At 55.8% G+C, this 18168-nt stretch overlaps 1 protein-coding gene across 3 annotated transcripts; it reads right to left on the reverse strand.

The window, feature by feature from the left end:
• Window positions 1–637: 637 nt before the first annotated feature.
• Sun2 (Sad1 and UNC84 domain containing 2) lies at window positions 638–16941 on the reverse strand. Of its 3 annotated transcripts, none has more exons than XM_055603079.1 (18): window positions 16747–16941; window positions 14129–14287; window positions 13242–13432; window positions 12996–13136; window positions 12190–12285; window positions 11764–11857; window positions 10536–10609; window positions 8767–8894; window positions 6590–6847; window positions 6030–6107; window positions 5596–5639; window positions 5043–5208; window positions 4472–4693; window positions 4160–4244; window positions 3709–3824; window positions 3454–3621; window positions 3135–3227; window positions 638–2145 (listed from the first exon to the last, which is right to left on the reverse strand). In XM_055603079.1, the coding sequence occupies exons 2-18, from the start codon at window positions 14248–14250 to the stop codon at window positions 2032–2034; spliced, it is 2190 nt and encodes a 729-aa protein (XP_055459054.1). In that variant the 5' UTR covers window positions 14251–14287; window positions 16747–16941; the 3' UTR covers window positions 638–2031. The 3 variants fall into 3 exon arrangements, with proteins under 3 accessions (XP_055459054.1, XP_055459053.1, XP_055459055.1); XM_055603078.1 differs by having other exon boundaries at window positions 10536–10615; XM_055603080.1 differs by lacking the exon at window positions 12190–12285 and having other exon boundaries at window positions 10536–10615.
• Between the last annotated feature and the right edge of the window lie 1227 nt (window positions 16942–18168).

Raw genomic sequence — 18168 nt, forward strand, 5'->3', positions numbered from 1 at the left:
GGCCAACTTGTACTCCAGCCAGTGCCCTTTCCTCCCTGCTGACCAGCTTTCTCAGCCATGGCAAGGACCAGCTCTGGGCAAGATGCCATGGTCAGTAGGAGGCTCCTGGTGAAGAATCACTCTGAGCTGAATCTAGGTAGCCATCAGGGCATCTCCCCCAGGACCTGGCAGCTCCTGGCCCCTCAGGAGACATCTCTGTAATCCTGAGGCCCTCTTCCTGTGTTTAAGCAGAAATAAGAAAGCTCTCCCCCTCCGTGGAGGTGGGGTTTTGTTGGTTTGGGGATTTTTTTGGTTTGGTTTGGTTTGGTTTTTGAGACAGGGTTTCTCTGTGTAGCCTTGGCTGTCCTGGATCCACTGAAACTCACAGAGCTCCTCCGCCTCTGTCTCCCTGAGTGCTGGGATTACAGGTCTGCGTCACCATGCCCAGCCCAGAGAGGTGTTCTTGACAGTTCCTGCAGTCATCTCCCTCCCTCCTGCCAGCCCTCAAATCCAGGAACACAGCTGGGGTTCCAAGTTCATCCCGGTGGCTTTCTCTGAGCCTTAGGACTAAGTCTTTGGGTACAGTGGTTTGGCTAAGAATTCAGTCCCTGTATCCCCAAGAGCAGCTGAGTCGCTCTGTGACTGATAAAGAGCACAATGCAGTGAACCTGGGTATCCTTTATTTTTTGCATAGGCATAAATTAAGAGTCTGGAGAGGTTTGCTTTTTGTTTTGTTTTTAAAAAGAATCAACAGTGCAGCATTTGTGACAGGAGAGTGCAGAACAAGCCCTGAGGGCAGGGCTGTACAGGTTATCGCTGTGCCAGAACACTGGGCCCTTGCCTGGCAGCTCTCCCTGGCCCCTTACGTAGGCCAGGACCAAGCCTCTCTCAGAGGCCAGGAACTAGAAACTGAGTAACAGCTGGTGCCCCTCAGAATGGGGCTAGGAATCAAGCCTGTAGCTTTTCAGTTTAAAAAAAGAAAAAAACAAAAACAAAACACCACAGACCTTGAGAATTCTATATATAATACAGCAGGGCCGCTCAGTCTAACAGCCTCTTACCCCTCCCCACACAGCCACACAGGCTAACTTTTGCTAGCCTCCCTCCCAGCCCTCACCCAACTCCCCCCATTGAGGAGCCAGAAAGGAGACAGACTGTAAGCAAGCGCTGAGAGCCTGAGGGAGTTGTTTTAGAGTGGACAGGGCCCTCACTAGGGTCTCTTTAGATGGATGGGTTAGCATTGCCCCTCCGCCGCCTGATACCTTGAACCACACTGTGGCTAGTGGCACTGGACCAAGAGGACCCCCAGAGCCATCTCCCCTGTCTTCTAGACTCCCCTGATAGAATGGCCCCAAAGACAGGCCTAAGTCCTCCCCTGGGGGAATGGAAAGCTTGTTGAGCACAGGCAGGATGTAGCAGGAATGGAGGACAGAATAGCCCCTCACCCCACAGCGGGAGAAAAAGCAGTGGTCCCCAGCACTGGGGACTGTCTAGATTGGCACAGACAAGCAGTCCTCAGAGGCACACAGGAGCTGGTATCCTCCAGGATGCGAGAAACCCTGTGGGCCATGGCACTTGCCATGCCGGAAGAGCACAGCAGCCTCTGAGTCCTTTACCAGGCACCTGCCAGGGGCAATCCCAGCGGCATAGTGCTGAGCACTGTCCTGAAAGGCCACAAGACCCCTAGCTCACCTCCCTGGGGCTCTGGCTTGGCATGCCCACAGCTTTGGCACCTACCAGGAACTCTCTGGTGCCAGTCCCTCCACCAAATAGTCTCACTTCTTGACCCCCAGTCCGCCAAAGTATGCTACATATATACACCCTGGTAGGCACCTAGCTAGGGAGAGGCCTAAGAAAAGCACGGGAGCCTGTTGGTGACCTGGAGCTGCTTGGCTGTGCAGGGAACCCTGCCCATGCTGCCTCTTGGCTTTCGCTCCTGAAGTCAGCGCTATCGAGCATGTGTGAGCAGTGGTGTGGTGCTGTGCACCCCCTCTCAGAGCAGGGATGGATGGCTGCGAAGAGTGAGCCTCCCAGACGGCCAGCAGCAGAGGGCTAGTGGGCGGGCTCTCCGTGCACCCGGAAGCGGTAGATGCACGTATATTCAGGGTGGCCCCAGTTGGTCAAGATCCGGAGCTCCACGACTTGGTATGTGGCCATATTGGAAGCCTAGGTAGGAAAGAGGGGTTCACTGTCAGAGTCCCTTGACGCCTCACCAACAGAGAAGGGCGTGGGGTGGGGGAGAGCTACTCCAGCAGCCAGGTGTCTTCTCCTTCCTTGGGGCTCAAAACCAAAACAACAAAAAGCAGAATTTCCTGGAACAAAAAAAACAGTCTGTTTCCTGGAACAAAGTTATCATGCCTGGGGACATCAGGGTTCCTAGGGGCCACTACCCACACGAGCCAGCCCTTGGACCGTGTGTGAACAGTCTGAATCAGAACCAGCACTGGTGAATTCGTTCCCAGTCCCGGCCAGCGCTGTCGGTGCACAGGACCCTCACAGGAAGCTTGTGGACACAGTTTGCTTTTTTTTTTTTCTCAAGTGTCTAGCTTGAACGCTGTGCTTCAGAGCTATAGTGGCGAAGAGCTGGCTCAGTAAGAACACTGGCTACTCTTAATGTGATACAGGTTCAATTCCCAGCATCCTTACGGCAACTTGTAATTGTTGGTAACTCTGGTTCCAAGGGATCCAAAGCCTTCCTAGGGCCCCACACAAATGCCTGGTACACAGACATACATATGCAAGCAAAGTACTCATACACACAAAAATAATTGTAAGCAAACAAAAACAAACAAATGAACTGAGCTACTATGTCCCTAGCTCCAGAATCTGCCTCTAACAGGCCTCGATCTGACATTAGCTTTAATTAGGCCACACGCCCTCTGCCTGAGACCCTAGCTGACTGCACATTGATCGTTTGGAACGCCCTTGACAGTGACACCCTTGTCATAACCCTTCCTTGATAGAACTCACTTCAGCCGAGCACCTGCTGACGAAGTTCTGGATGCTGCCCTCTCTGTCACTGACAGGAGGGTCATCTCCGCCCTCCACCCTGAGGTGAGGCGGTGGGGGAAGAAAGGCCAGTCCCTCTATCCTGTGCTAGTCCTGGGAGATGTCGGCTGACTGGAGTGGGAGGAGCCGCCCCCACCAGCCTGTACCTGGAAGTGGAAGGTCTGAATGGGCTCCCCATCCTGGTCGTAGGCAAACGTGCCAAGGAGCGTCCCTTCCTGCTGCAGGTCTTCATCGAAGCCCTACAGAAAAGCACGCAGGGATGGGAAGAGTCAGGGAGGGCCACCTCGTGCCTTGCTCACTGCAGCCTCGGACAGCTGGACAGCCGTGCCGAAGGTCCAGCTTTCTCCCAGGCTCTCCTCCTTTATTTTCACTAACCAACCCCTCCACTGCCAGAGCCAGCTCAGTGTGATTCTCAGCACAGACACTCCCCCCTGCCCCGTCCCCAGGCCCAGATCAGGTACTCACAAAGATGGCAAAGTCCTTGGGAGCGCTGGAGATGGTGCTGTTCGGCGACAAGGCCTTGGGCACGTGCTCTAAGGTGACGGCTGTGGGGCGGATGCGAGCAGAGAGGCGGACCACTGCGAAGCCCTGGGGCCCCTGGAAGGCCCAGCAGTTGCCTGGGTGCACGTCTGGCTGGAGGGGGTGGGAGGCATGTCAGAACAGGGCCTGGAGTCCAGCTCTGGCTCTGAGATAGGGCCCCCCCACTGCTCGAGTGCCCACCTGGAGAATGACACGTGGTGACTGGGAGTGGTACCACAAGGGGATGCCGAAGAGACTGAGGAGGGCTGTCTTCGTCTCGTAAGTCTCAGAACACCGCGTGCTGATAACACTGGCTCCTGTACACAGCAAAGAAAGTTTTCAGAACTCACTGTGGGGAGGCCCAGAGCTGAAGAGGCAGCCAGGGAAGAGACGGCCACTGGCTGTCTCCAAGAGCATGGGGACAAGTACCTCAGGCACAGCCCTTAGCTCTAACCCAGACTCACAGGGCCCCTCCCAGCCAGGGATCCACTCAGGAACCCGAGGCATCCCTCGGCCATACCCCAGCCTTGGTTGGGTGTCTGGTTGGTGCTGGTCCCAAGCCCTGTGTGCTTAGCACTGTGCTGCCTGGCACACTTGGGGCCTAGCCAGTGTAAGGACCAAGATGAGGCGAAATGATGAAGGCAGCACATACCTCCTGATTCCAGGGCATAGTCCACCATTCCAATACGGTCCTCGCTGTAGCGCTGCAGGGCCTGCTTGACGATCCGGTGCACTTGCTAAAACATGCCCCCAGCAGACAGTTGGCATGTGAATGGGGCATAGGCCCTGCCTGGGCATCCATGGACTGAGCCTGCTAGGCTGCCATCAGTGGTCCCCAAGCAGGTCTTATACACCTCCACCACCCACAGTGGGCCCAGAACCTCCAGCCAGGAGGCCCCATCACTTGTGTCCTAGAACAACTAAAGGGCTGGCAGTGCATGGGGGGGGGGCAGTCGTCCCTTACCTCCTCTGTCACCCCAACCACGCCTTCCTTCTGCAGTGTCTGTCCCAGGGAAACCGCAGCCTCCCTGACCGACTTGCCCTGCATCTCAGCCATGCTGGCAAGGATCTTGCTCTCCAGCGCCTGCAGCTGAGCATGCATCTCCTCTCTCTGTAGGAGCCCACTTTGGGCACCCCTATCTCGGAGGAGGAACTGGCTGATCCAGTCAGGGAACTGGGATTCCACCTAGGGACAAAGGCAGTGTCACTCTGAAGAAGCTGGCAGCAATGGCAAGGGCTGCTGTGGTAGGGCTGGTGGAGGGGGTGGGGTGGGGGAAGAGGAGCTGGGAGGGAAGGAAGGAACCCCTGAAAGAGATGTTAGCGGTTAGGAACTACTCCCCAAAAAAAAAAAAAAAAAAAGGAACTACTCTCCAGGGAATGCATTTCCCACAGGCCTGCATCTGTCCAGCTGTGCCATGTGCCTACAGAACAACAGGCCAGGGATACTGCTACAGCTAACAGACACCACTCTGCCGCCCCAGGTGGGTGGTCTCAGGGGAGGATGTTCGGCAGGGCTCTGGGTAATTCCCACTCACATCAGCCCTGGCAGCCTGGATCTTCTGCGGAAGCAGTCCCACTTCATCTGCCATGGAGTTCTGCTTCAGAGCCAGGGCAGCCAGCTCCTGCCGCAGGCTGGCTAGCTGGGCTTCCAGGCGTCCCAGCTCCTTCACAGAGCTCTCCTGGAAAGCCTCCTGAGTCATCCTAGTTCCAGAGGGAGGGGAGCAAGTAAGGCCACGCTGAGGAAGAAAGAGGGCTCCCTGACTGACTCCTGCCATTAAGTGTATGCCCGTCACGCACGGTTTGTGTGAAGGAGTGGGGCTGCCCTTGAGTCTGGCAGCAGAACACAGTTCAGGAGCTTGGGAACTAGCATGGCTGCCTTAGAGCTAATTCTGGCCTGATCCCTTCTAGCCGTGGACAGCACAATTCACAAGGCCACAGCCTCCCATGCCTTCACAGCTTGTTGTGGAAGGCACACCAGCTCAGAGCACACAGAAAAGAGCAGCCCACAAGCTCCATCTTCACTGCAGCGGCTGCAGGCAGGGACCCAAGCTAAGTTTCAACCAGCCTTGGCCAGATGGCAGCCATTACCTTTGCCACTCTGTCTTCAGCTGCTGGACACGAGCCTCAGACTCCTGGGAGCAGGAAGAAGGGACAAGGACAAGAAATGATGAGTTTGTAGAAAGCTGAGGGCCTGTTCTATAAGGGAGCGTTTGCTTAAGTACATCCCTGCCTCAGGGACTCCCGGCCCTTTCAGCAAAGATCAAAGGCGGTGAGGTCCTGTGAGCCTCACCCCTTATCAGACTCAGTCCCGCCTAGGTAAGTTTGTGTTCACTGAGCACAAAAACACCCAACACATCACCATCCTTGCCCCATGCACATCCCGGGGTCACTGTGGAGCATCTGTCTGAGGCAAGCTGAGCCCCTAGAGAAGGCATGAGATGACTCCCCTCCTACTCGATATCCCAGCAGTCCCCTCGGAAGAAGCAGGGACAGATGTAAGTTCGGGGCTACATGCTACTGACCTGAGAGGCCTGGACAATCTTCCTGAAGAGGTCTTCCGAGTCCTGGTGGTGCTCCGCCCTCAGGGTAGCCAGTTCTTCCTACCAGATATAAAGAGGAAACTGAAGGATCTGTCTTTCTTTTTTGGGTGTTTTTTTCCCCCATTGTTTTGTTTTGAGACAGCATCTCTCTCTATAGTCCTGACTGTCCTGAAACTTGCTCTGCAGACCAGGCTGGCCTCGGAACTCACAGAGATCCACCTGCCTCTGCCTCCTGAGTGCTGTGATTAAAGGCATGTGCCACCAATGCCCTGAGAGCTTGAGGCCTGACAGCTGCCCTTGGACAAGACTCTGAAATACAAGGAGGACCACCTGGTGCCTAACAATTGACAGGTGTTAGGCACTGTGCCCGGCACTCCCACCTTGGAAAATGGATCATTCCCATCTTGACCGGGTACCTGGCAAGTAACCCTATGTGACACACCACCGTCTCCCTCACACACCCCAGTGTGCACCGTCAGGGTTCTCTATGGCATCTCCCTTCGGGATGTGCAGTCCCACACCCAGGCAGCGCTGTTCCCTACCTGGAAACGTGCCACCGCGTCCCTGTGCAAGTCCTCCTTCAGGGCAGCCTCCCGGCGGCTCACCAACCCTTCCAGGAGAGACAGGGTATCTTCATGGCTCAGGCCACCGCCGCCACCTCCATGGCCGGGAGCCCCCTGCCGCAGCTCCAGGCGTTCCAGCCGTATGGCCTCCTTCTGCCAGTTGGAGGAAAACTCCGCAGCAAGAGCTTCCAGGCGCCGCTCCAGGGAGTGTACCCGGGAGAGAATCCGCTGCTCAGCCTGGTGGGGCCAGAGGGAAAGAACCGAGGTGTGGGCCCAGGGGAGCCTTCCATAGGGCTTCCTGAGTATGGCCACTGCAACAGCTGGCGGAGAGAAGGGAATTCCAGGGGCCCCTGATGCTGCACACCCAGGACGGACATGGTATAGTGCACTGGGTACAGTGGCGCCCGCCTTTAATTCCAGCATCTGGGAGGCAGAGGCAGGTGGGTCTCTAAGTTCAAGGCCAGCCTAGTCTACAGAGTGAGTTCCAGGACAGCCAGGGCTACACAGAGAAACCCTGTCTTGAAAAACAAACAAACAAAAGAAGCAAAAACAGCTGGGACGTGGCTAGTAGCTGGAGCATGTGATGGAAGATTCTGGGTGTGTGTTACAGGAGCGCCCCCCCCAAATATGTCCTTGCTATCAGATCCCAATGTGGAAGGAAAGGTGGTTGGCAAGAGAGGGAGTCTGAGCACGGGGACTGGCTAGGAAATTTTTGTGAAGTTGTAGGATGGTCACAGGGCCCCAGCTGGGCAGGCTCCCCCTCATGAGCTGGGGGGGTGGGGAGGAGCTTTTGGCTTTGAAACACTTTTGTTCTTCCATAGGTAACTACACCAAAAGAGGAAATGGTTTGAAAACCTTGCGTTTTCCTCCTGTATGCCCTACAGAGAAGATGTAGTAAGAGCCATTTGAACCCGAGGGTGGCACCTGATAGTGTGTCGTGAATTCTAAGGACTGCTATTGGCCAAACAACAAACTCTCTGCCAAGGGAAATTACAAAACGCAGTCTACCAACCGTCCCTTAAAGGGCACAGGGCTTTGGGGCAGAGGTCTCAGGTTTTAAACATTCTGCTTTAAACATGCGTGCACGACTCAAAAGGCAGCGGGCACAGAACCCCATCCCCTGCCCGTCCTACCCTGCCCTGCCCTCAGCTCTCCCAACCAGCTGTCTTCACTGGTGTCTGCCAGCAGGGGCGCCTACCGCAAGGCTTCCTGAGTACGGCCACTGAGACAGCTGGCCGAGCTTTGCTGGCCCCTCTCCCTTTCACATGAAAGGTGGGCCTCATCTCTTCAAGGACTCTTTGTTTCTTTTTTCTTTTTTTTTTTTTTTTTTTCCAAAACAGGGTTTCTCTGTGTAGCTTTGGCTGTCCTGGACTCAATTGTAGACCAGGTTGGCCTCAAACTCAGAGATCCGCCTGCCTCTGCCTCTGCCTCTGCCTCTCAAAGCACTGGGATTACAGGCGCGTGCCACCACACCCAACTTCCAGCTCATTTTTTGGGGACTAGCTCTCTCACTGAACCTGGAGTTCACTGTTTCAGCTAGAGTTGACTATCTGGCTCCCTGGGGATCTGAACTCAGGTCTCGTACTCACACAGCAAGTGTGTTGCCCTGGGGCAGAGTTTTTGGAGACCTGTATTTCTACTGCATTCTGGCTATGTGTCCGCTTGTCACCCTCAACTGACTTCAGGCCCAGGCTAGCTCAGTAGGTGAACAAAGAGCACGTGGGGGCAGCTGTTCCTGTGAGGGCCTGGCCCAGCTGGCCCACTATGCAGCTAGCACAGCCTGTCCTGGCACAGCCCAGAAGGGCCCACGGTCCCTCCAGACTCTCAACTTGAAATCTTAAACCACAAGTTTAAGTTGGGGGAGGGGTGGGAGGTGCCTGATCCAGGATGTTACAAACACAGAAGCCATGTCAATATGGAGAAATCACACTGAAAAGCAACAAGACCGTTTGCCGGGCCCTTCCTTCTGCTTTCTGAAGGTGTGCATTACTTTTGGGTTGTTGGGTGTACATAACTTTTGGGTTGTGTTCAGGGGAAAGTTAGCTTCCTCCCCAGGCCCCCCAACAGCTGGGGGCAGTTCTGTGGCTTTGTGTGAGCTGGGTTTGCTACCTGCACAGTCAGGCTGGAGAAGTCACCCTCGGCACCCTCGGACTCACCTGGAAGTGCGGGGAGGTATCTCTGGATTCCCAGACCTCCGGCTGCCTCCTGCTCTCCTTTGCTGCCCACCAGGAGGCCACAGCGGGCTGCAGTGTCTGCAGCCCCAAGGGGTAAAAATGCCAAGCACCTAGGCACAGGGAGAGCGCGCTTAGAGTCTCCTCAGTCATGGTCTGTGTCATTGTGAGCCCTGCTCTACCAGAGACGATGCCATGACCTCACAGCACCTTTGTGCTCTCATCAGCCTCTGGGTTCCTGCACTCATGCCAAAGGCAGAGTTAGGATGAAGCGCCTTCCTTTACCAGCTGCAGAGTCTTGAGGGTGGGCCCTCTTCGAACAGTCTCCTGGGGAGCTTTGACAACCAGCATTGGCTGCCCTGTCCAGAGAAAGGGTTAGAGGGCTCAAGAGGCCATTTGTGAGTGGGCTTAGCAGCTCCTGGCTCTACTGGCTGCTGACAACTGAGCATCTTCAAGAGAACACAGTACCTGCTTCAAAGTGGGATTCTGAGGCCCCAGAGCAGGGTCCAAGACTGCAGCCATAGATGAACAGATGGCCCCTGATTTCACACTTGCCACTTACTTATCGGCCACGGGCAGGGAGGGGAAGAAGTTTGTACAGCCACTCTGCTTCAAGTCCCAAGTAGACATGATAACCCATACACTCTCTGAGCAGATCTGGGCCCCCTCCACTCGCACCTCCACATGCCCTGGCTGTGACACCAGCTCTATCAACCCCTCGAGGAAACTGTGAGGCTCAGATTGAGCTGGGGGAAAGTAACACTTAGAAAAGTGCTGCCAGAATAAACACTACCATCATGAGTAATAAAACTATTATTTTAATGGTGATGCCTAGTTTCCACTGGGTATGAACAAGTTGTTCCTCTAACAGGAAACAAAAAGGAAATCAACATTTGGAAAAATGTCCTGCCCTCTTATTAATAAGAGAAGTACACTGGGAGGTGGCGGAGGTGGCCTACGCCTTTAATCCCAGCATTCAGGAGGCAGAGGCAGGCAGATCTGTGAGTTCAAGGCCAGCAAGGTTTCAGGCCAGGACAGCCAGGGCTAAAAAGTGAAATCTTATTTAAAAAAATACCAACAAAACAAAATGAAACAGAAGGAGAATGAGGAGGGAAAAGACTATAAAACCAACTCTGTCTTTAAAACAAAACAAACAAAAAAGACACTAAAACACTGATAAAGGATTGCTGTTGCAGACAGTGAAAGCGAGCCTGGGACTACGCAGCCAAGTCACATGAAACCGGACACTCAGTGAAACTGTCCAATGAGAGAACACACAAGGCAAAGATGACACAAGGTCCTCTGACAAACAGAATGAGGCAGTGTTGCAGGCCTCACTGTCCCAACCAGCACCTCTCTGTCTGTTTCAGAGCTTCTAGCTTAAAGGCAGCCAAAGGTTTCACTTGATCTTGTAAAAACAATCCACTCACACAGACTCTGTCCTGATTTGGAATAGAGGGAAAATAGCTGCTCCTAATAATAGCTCAGAGTCTTGCTTGCTACCCAGAAAGTGGCTGTCCAGGGGCGTGTTCCTCCCACAGGCGCCATGTACTGTAGCAACAGCAAGGTCAGGAGAGGAGGCGTATCCCCTCAGCCCTGGGACACTGTCAGAAGGGGCAGCCTGGGGCAGCACAGCCCTTGGGGTGGGTTTGGGGGAGTGGGAAAGTCAGGCCCAGGGCTCTGCCTGACTCACTGTCAGCATCTGCCACACCGTACCCCTGCCTCCAGCTTCCCGCTCTTCCACCCCTGCTCACCGTAGGTCAGACCAGTCAGGAGGAGCAGGAGCAGGAGGAACCACAGAAAAGTCTTCAGGTGCAGTGGGAAGTGCCTGGACCTCGGGAGAGCAGACAGAAGGCGATCAGTGGGATCTGGGCCTCCATGCTCCACTCAGTCCCTTAGGACTTTTCTAGAATTCTAAACTAGAGTTTAAGCTTCCTCTGGGACCTGGCCCAGACTGGGTACCTGTAGGTCCTAAGAGTTATGGGGAAATCCTGGTTATTTGGATTTTAAAACTTATTTTTAATTGTGTATGTGTGGTGTGTGTGTGTGTGTGTGTGTGTGTATGAGTGTGTATGTATGTGATATGTGTATGTGTTTGTTTATGTGTGTGTGGTATGTTTGTGTATGTGTATGTGTGTGTGTACACATACGTGCAGATGATTGCTTTCAGAGTCCAGAAGAGAACATTGGATTCCCTGGAACTGAAGTTATAAACTGTTGGGAGCCACCATGTGGGGGCTAGGAATTGAGCTCAAGTCCTCTGGAATTGCTGCCAGTGCTCTTAACTGCTGAGCCATCTTTCCACCCACCCACCCACCCACACACTTACATTTTTTTATAAGGGTCTTAATAAGTAGCCCAGGCTGGCCTGGATTCCCCATGTAGCTCAGGCTAGCTTCAGACTCTCAGCCTCCTGACTGATTCTCTATTCTTTCAGGTTCTTTGGTGACTGTCCCTCTTTCCAGCAGCACCAGGCATGTCCCATGACCTGGATTTGGCACAGGCACCATGACCTCCTGGTTTAGCCCAAGGGGCACGGTCCTTAACCTCTGTCCTGCTAGTTTGGGAACTCAGGAAATGACGCCACAGTGTCCTCAGGCAATGAAAGCCTCTTCATGGCTTCTAATCATAAGCAGGAACCTCTGGGATGTAGCCTGTCACAGGCTTACGAGGGAGACAGGGCTTTCTGAGAACCCCACTTTTGGGGTAGGGCCTCACAGTTTATCAGTGGGAGCAAAGCCACCCTTTCTGTGAGGACTGGATATGGCTGGGCTGGGTGACATTTGGTTCTTAGGAAGAATGAAAGTGAAGCAGGAACCTGTGTCGCAGAGAACTGTGGGAAGGGCTATCAACCCTGCCTACAGTACACGCTATGCATAGGCGGGGAAACCTTCAGGGGATGGTGGGCTGCATGCAGGCCTGATGCGCCACTGGGCCTGTGGTGCCAGGTCTTTCTGATTCATCAACCGGAGTCTCGCTCACCTGGTTAAGACGAAGACGTCCAGGAGGGAGGCGGCAGTCGTCAGGCGGTACCAGGTGGTGCCAATCCACCAGTAGAGAAGACTGAAGAGCCGGCCTGGAAGGTGGCCGTGAAGCCCAAGACTCGGTCAGATTTACCACACTTACCCTTTCCCCATCTGCATGCTCCCCTGTCCAACCCCTGCCACGCCTCCTTTGTCCCACTTCACAGTGACCTCCACCCCTTTCCAAGTCCGCATGCTTGCCCAGTCTTCCTCTACCCCGGCCCATTCTGCAATGGCTCAGGCCCAGACCTGCTGGGGTCCCACAGCTCCTGGCCCCAGTGCTTGTTCCAATACAAGCCTTCCCCAAGGTGTGCCCAGGCCCAGACCCAGTGAGAGGGGACGGCTGCAGAGCGTGCCAGTGGCCTAGCACACAGCAAGCACCCACCTGGAAAAGTGACCAGAGTCCAGACAAAGGAGCCTGCCCGAGATGCTGCACTCCTTAACCCTGACCCTGAGCCATGCTGCTGGGAGTCTGTGTAGCCTGTGGGGGGGGGGGGGCAAACTCAGCTCCTCACCGGCACTGACTTCTTAGGGCCTCAGATGCCATCTGCCACCCATCCGCCTGTCAGGCTGGCCCAGCACACAGTAGGTCAAGGAATGTTTGTGAAGTGACGAGATGGGAAGTCTCCAATACCTTTTTCCTGGTGCTGGGGACTGAACCTAGGACCTGTGCCTCTGAGCTAAGTCCCTGGCCCTGACATTTTATTTCCCTTTGCACCCCTCACCTTGCTGACAGTCCCTAGGTAGTTGCTTAGAACCAGACAAGGGACTCATTCCTGTATGTAACAGAAATTACTGAGTACTGACCATGCTTGAGCCCTGGGTTAAAGTGCCCAGAACACAGTGGTGTGGTTCTGGGTCACTCAAAGACCATTGGAGGAGGATCCTACAGACACACACAGTCCTAGGTAAGGGACAGCTTGGACCAGGAGGGAATGCTTTGTTCGGACACCCAGTAAAGTGCGCACTTTCGTGAACAGAGAGAGAGAGAGAGAGAGAGAGAGAGAGAGAGCTACCTAAGGCTGCATGTTTGCCAGGCAAATTCTCTACCACTGAAACTATCCCCAGCTCTCAGGGAAGCTGTGACGTGCCCACAAGTGTGAGGTCACCTCACACTGTCAGGGTGCCCCTTGCCCTTGGTCCCCTGGAGCCCTGGCACCTACTCACACGGAATCAGAAGGCAGCACCTACCTGCAAAGTCATCCTCTGAAGAGTAGCCCGAGGAAGAGCCGAAAAAGTCCTCTGAGGCCTTGCTCTCGGTGGTGAGCCCGTTGGCTTTGCTGCTCTCAGAGCCACCCGTGCCTCTCCGCCTCCTCCCCCTCAGGTCTCCACCTGGCAGGAGATGGGCTCTGCTGAGCTCCCACAGCCTCCACCTGGGGGGGCCTGGGGCTGAGGGGCCCCATGGGAACACCGGGAGGGGAGGTCTGGAGTACTCACTCCAGTAGGGTTCACTGTGTAGGCGGTCGTCCAGGAGGGCGCTCCTGGCGAGGGAGACAGCCTGGGGGCTGCCTATGTAGGACTCCCGAACCAGGGACTCGCTGTAGTAGGAGGTGTGGGAGTCAGAGGTGGGGCCCAGCTGTGGGGCTGGGGACAGGCGCTTCATGTTGCTGGATTTCCTCTTCAAAGTCCTGTGGGACAGCCAAGAGGAGAGAGGCAGGGACGTGAGCCCAGCCGGGAAGGGAAAGCCATCAGCCTTGCTTTGCTCAGTCAGGCCTTGTTGCCAGGCGACCAACAACCTATCTGCCTCTGACTAGTTCCCAGCACAGGTCTCTGCTCCTAGTATCTGTCGCTGAGTCTCACCAGAGACGGCCGTAGCATCCAAACCAGGTTTCTAACTTCAAAGCCAGACCTTTTCCCATGCTTCCAAGTGGGACTAGGCGTTTCCACAACCCTACTGAAGATCTGGACAAACCTGACCTGGCCTCCCAGACCTGGCCAGAGCCTCAGGGGCTCAAGGCTGCAAGGAGGCAGGATGGCAAGGCACCGTTTCCCTGAGCCACCAGCCACTACCGAGGCCCCAAGATGGTGAGATGTCAAGTGTGGACCTGGGGAGGGTGGCTGGATTGCCACACCCACCCACAGTCAGAGAGCCCAGCTTACAGCTTTGGTGTTTCCTGCCTGGCTTTGGTGTGAGGCTGCCTCTCCCCACTTCCTGTTCACTAAACCTGAGGCTGGGTGGCTCCGGCTCGAAGGGGGGTGAAGGAGGCAGCTTCCTGGGTCCCAGCATCCTTACAGGCGTGAAGAAAGGCAGAACCCTCTCGGCCAAGCATCTCCTCTCCATCCACAACAGCAGCAAAAGAAAGAGCTGCCTGCTCTTTTCCTACCTGAGAGGACTGTCTTTAAACAGGGTGCTTTGGCTTCCTGCCACGGAGCTCGCGCCGCTGCTGCTGCTGCCATCATTGTCATCCTGGGAGTAGCGCGTGAGGCGCTGGCTTCGTCTTGACATGATGGGGCAGGGTGGGGACCCTTCTCCTGAAGAGAGGCTAGGGGAGACAGGACAACTTGGTATAGGTGCGGAGCTGTTCCCAGAGGGTGACACTGGCAGAGGATGGACACCCAGTACACCAGGCAAAGCCGCCTATGATCTAGGCTGTCTCTCCACTCACCCCTGGCTGCTGCCTGCCTTGGGACTTACTTAAGATTCAGGGAGCCTCTTCCATGGCCCTTTTCACAAGGTTTCCTAATTTATAGGTTGCTTGCCTTTATCCTCCTTGGCACTGACCTCTGTGGGAGCCAGAGTCGAGCCTTGCTCAACTTCTGAGGTGCAGCAGAGACATGACACATGACAGGCACTGCTTCCTGGGGCGTGCCCTCCAGCCCCACCCCCACCCCAGGGCTTTATTCTCTCCGGTTGTCCAGCCTCGCACCCCTTGCTCCCCTTCCATGGGGCACACTTTCTTTTCCTTTTTTAATGATTTGTTTTTATTTTATGTGCACTGGTGTTTTCCCTGCATGTACGTCTATGTGAGGCTGCTGGGTCCCCCTGAACTGGAATTACAGTTATGAGCCACCGTGTGTGTGTGTGTGTGTGTGTGTGTGTGTGTGTGTGTGTGTGTTGGGATTTGAACCTGAGTCCTCTGGAAGAGCAGCCAGTGCTCTCTACCTCTGAGCCATCTCTCCAGAGCCCATCCTTTCCTTCCTTTTAGTCACAATCCCTGGTTCACAACCCCAGCCACATCCCGACTGCAGAAACCCTTCCCACCTACACTGTGCTTGGCACACTGTGCTGTAGCTTCTTGACGTGACAATGACAAATGACTACCGGCTGCGGGGTTCCTTTCCTACTCACTAATACCCTGGGTACTAGCAAGGTGGCCATCATCACCCGTCTTACGGGGAGGAACCTGGGACACTAGCCCGTAGGTGAGAGCCAGGTCTCTCTGCTCAGACCTGACAGGCTGCAGGGCCTGGACATCTGCAGTGAATATTTGTTAACGAAGCAGGAAGTAGAAAGCGGAGCTGTGTGTGTGTGGTGTTGCAGTCAGTCTGGACAGTCACAGTCACCACGTGGGGTGGGGTGAAATTGACAGGAAGGCTGAGGTGAGAAGACCCGGCCAGGGACAGCCTTCCACCGTGCCATGATTGAAGGTAAGCGAAACTTTCAAACTCAGATTTCCAAGCCGGGAGTCGAGGAGCCTGGGCTAGCTAGCAGGGACTACAAAACAAGCTCATCCCAACAGAGACTTTCCGGTCTTTGTGACTTTGTATCACTCCTGATACCAGCGGTGGACACTGACCCTCCAGCGGTGAGAAACACACTTCAACCCCGACCACAGAAACCAGAAGGTCAGGTTCATCCGGCTACAAAGACAAGCAGCCTCCTGTCTGGGCTACCTGGCATCTTCCCAGGTGGCCTGCCCGTCTGGAATCCTTCACTCTCTTTAACTTCAAGCCTTTCAGGCAGAAAGCTGGCCTGGTTGTACTCCAGTCCTTATAAGGCAGCTCCCCCCATGCTGCCGCCCCCATCTGACAGCTCCAGACGCCCACACCCTCCTCCTCTTAACCCCTGTCCCACTGCAGCTCATGAAGGGGGCACAGGATGACAACAAGGCAGCATGTTTATACGGCACCCGGCACCCACGCTACTGCTGGCAAGAATCTTAACCCCGCTCCGAGGAGGTGGAGGTGGGGGTGGGCGGCGCTGAACGCTGCCAAGGGTGCCACCGCCCAGCCCTCCCGAGCGCTGTGTGGACGTTATCTTTTTATCTTTTCTACTTCACCCCGTTGTCACAAAATAGTTAACCACAGCGGCCATCCAGGTTTCACAAGAGGACCAAGGTCTACCCTGTGGGAAGCCTCTAGGATAAGACACTCCTCCACTCTGCCCCCCGACAGTTACAAAAGCCTTCAAAGGAAACATCCTTTCCTACTTTCAGAGTCTTTTCATTACAACCGAGATCCGGCCCCTGTCTTGGGGGGGGGGGTCTTAACTGGCGACATTTCCACTCCACTTCCCCTGGGACGTGGAAATTGCTCCAGGCGCTCACCCCCTGTCCTGGCTCTAAGTCACACCCCTGCGCGCGATGGCTTTGTTTTGGTTAGGTTGGGTAGGCTGTTTTGGAACTGAGCTAAATGGGCCTCCCCCCCCCCCCCGCCCGTCCCCCACCCCTCCCAACTGTGACAGGCGGCCGTGGCGCAGGCTGTGAACTTCCAATGCCAGGACCCGGCCTGTGGCACTGCCCTGGGCCGGTTTGGGGCGGCTGGGGCGGCTGGGTCTTGGCTGCCCTCCTCCCCGGAGGCTGCTGGGGAAGTCCCGCCTGGGGACAGCGCCCTCCCCGTGACCGCGATGCGTCAGGGCGCCGGGCCGAGGGTGGCCCGGGGTGTGCGCCGCCGTGCGGGGCTGGGGTGGGCCGGCCTGGCGGGACAAGGGGACGCAGGCCGGACGGCGAGCCGGGGCGAGCGAGAGCCGGGCCGTGGGAGGCGGGCCCACCCCGTCTCTTACCTTGCGTGGGTCCCCCGGGCGGTGCCGAGCGCCGAGCCGAGCCGGGTTCGGAGGTGGGGCTGCGGCGCGCGCGGAGCGGGGACCCAGGACGGCGCGGGGTCGCTGCACGGACAATGCGGCCGGCGGGGGCCCGCGCTGCGCGAGTGGGGCAGGGCTGCGCGCGCGTGGCCCAGTGTGTATGTGTGTGCCTGTCACTCAACGCTGACAGCCCACGACCCATTGGCCCGGCTCGGCCGGCCCGCCCCGCCCTCCGTCGCCGCCCATTGGTCGGTTTGAACACAAAGGCTCCGGCTCGGCCCGCCCTCCGCGTGGGCCCCGTAAGTCCGCGCGTGGGAGGCGGAGGCCCGGACGACTTCCGAGCTGTGGAGCCTGAGCGTGCCCTGGCTCAGCCCTGCCCACGCGCGCCCAGGGTGGCTTTAGGTAGAGGTGCGCGCAGGGGGGGGGGGTCGTGGATTGGTCCCGGGGGAGGGTCCTAGGCGGCCCGGGCGGGGTGGACACTTGCCACCTCCAGCGGTGTCTGCCTACGTGAAAGACGAGGGAACAGGTTCGTGGAAGTTTTCTGTTTCTTGTGTAAAACCAGCCGGAGGTGAAGTTGAGGTTACATTAGATTCCAGGGTGGGCAAGATACTACCCAGATTCCAGAACCGCTGACTTCTGTGGTTGTTGTTTGTTTGTTTGTTTTTGATTTTCGAGACAAGATTTTGCTGTGTAACCGCCCTGGCTGTCCTCACTTTGTAGACCGGGCTGGCCTTGAACTCACGGAGATCCGCCTACTTCTGCCTCCCCAGCCCCCGCCCCCACCTCACCCCCAGTGCTTTGAACTCCAGGTTGTCACAGCAGCTTTTCTGTTTTTAGGAGGGCGCCGTCCACGGCTGATGGCGCGAGAAGGTAGGGGCTGACCACCACGCATTCTCCTCCTCCTTTCCTCCTGCTGGAATAAGAAGCCTGACTCCACGGACCTGGCCCCCAACCCCAACACCCCACTTAAAGAAGCACCAGATGCGACTGGTGACAAAAACACTTTCATGCAGTCTCTTGTAAGGAAGATGCACTCCAGGGCCCTTCGCTTTAAAGCGCCAAGAAGAAAACAAAACAAAAGGATGAGAAATGATAAAATAAGAAAAGCTGGTATAGGAAGGCTGTAGGAGACGGAGGACACGCAAAACCCCTCGTGTTGTATTGGTTTCAGACAAAACCAGACCCCCTTGCTTGGCCTCCATTGTCCCATCTCAGAATGGGGTGCTGCCTGCCCTTACATTGTCTTTGGACACCTGTGCTTACTGGCTTCACTTCTGAGCAACTTATGCTTGCTGGGAACTGACTCCAGCTGGATGGAGAAGACACTGATAAAAAGGAGCACCTAAGCAAGGGAGGGACCTTTTTTTTTTTTTTTTTTTTTTTTTTCTTTTTTCTTGAGACAGG

This window comes from Psammomys obesus, unplaced genomic scaffold (assembly GCF_907164565.1).
Source record: "Psammomys obesus unplaced genomic scaffold, mPsaObe1.curated_primary_1811, whole genome shotgun sequence".
In the NCBI taxonomy this organism is placed as follows: Eukaryota; Metazoa; Chordata; class Mammalia; order Rodentia; family Muridae; genus Psammomys; species Psammomys obesus.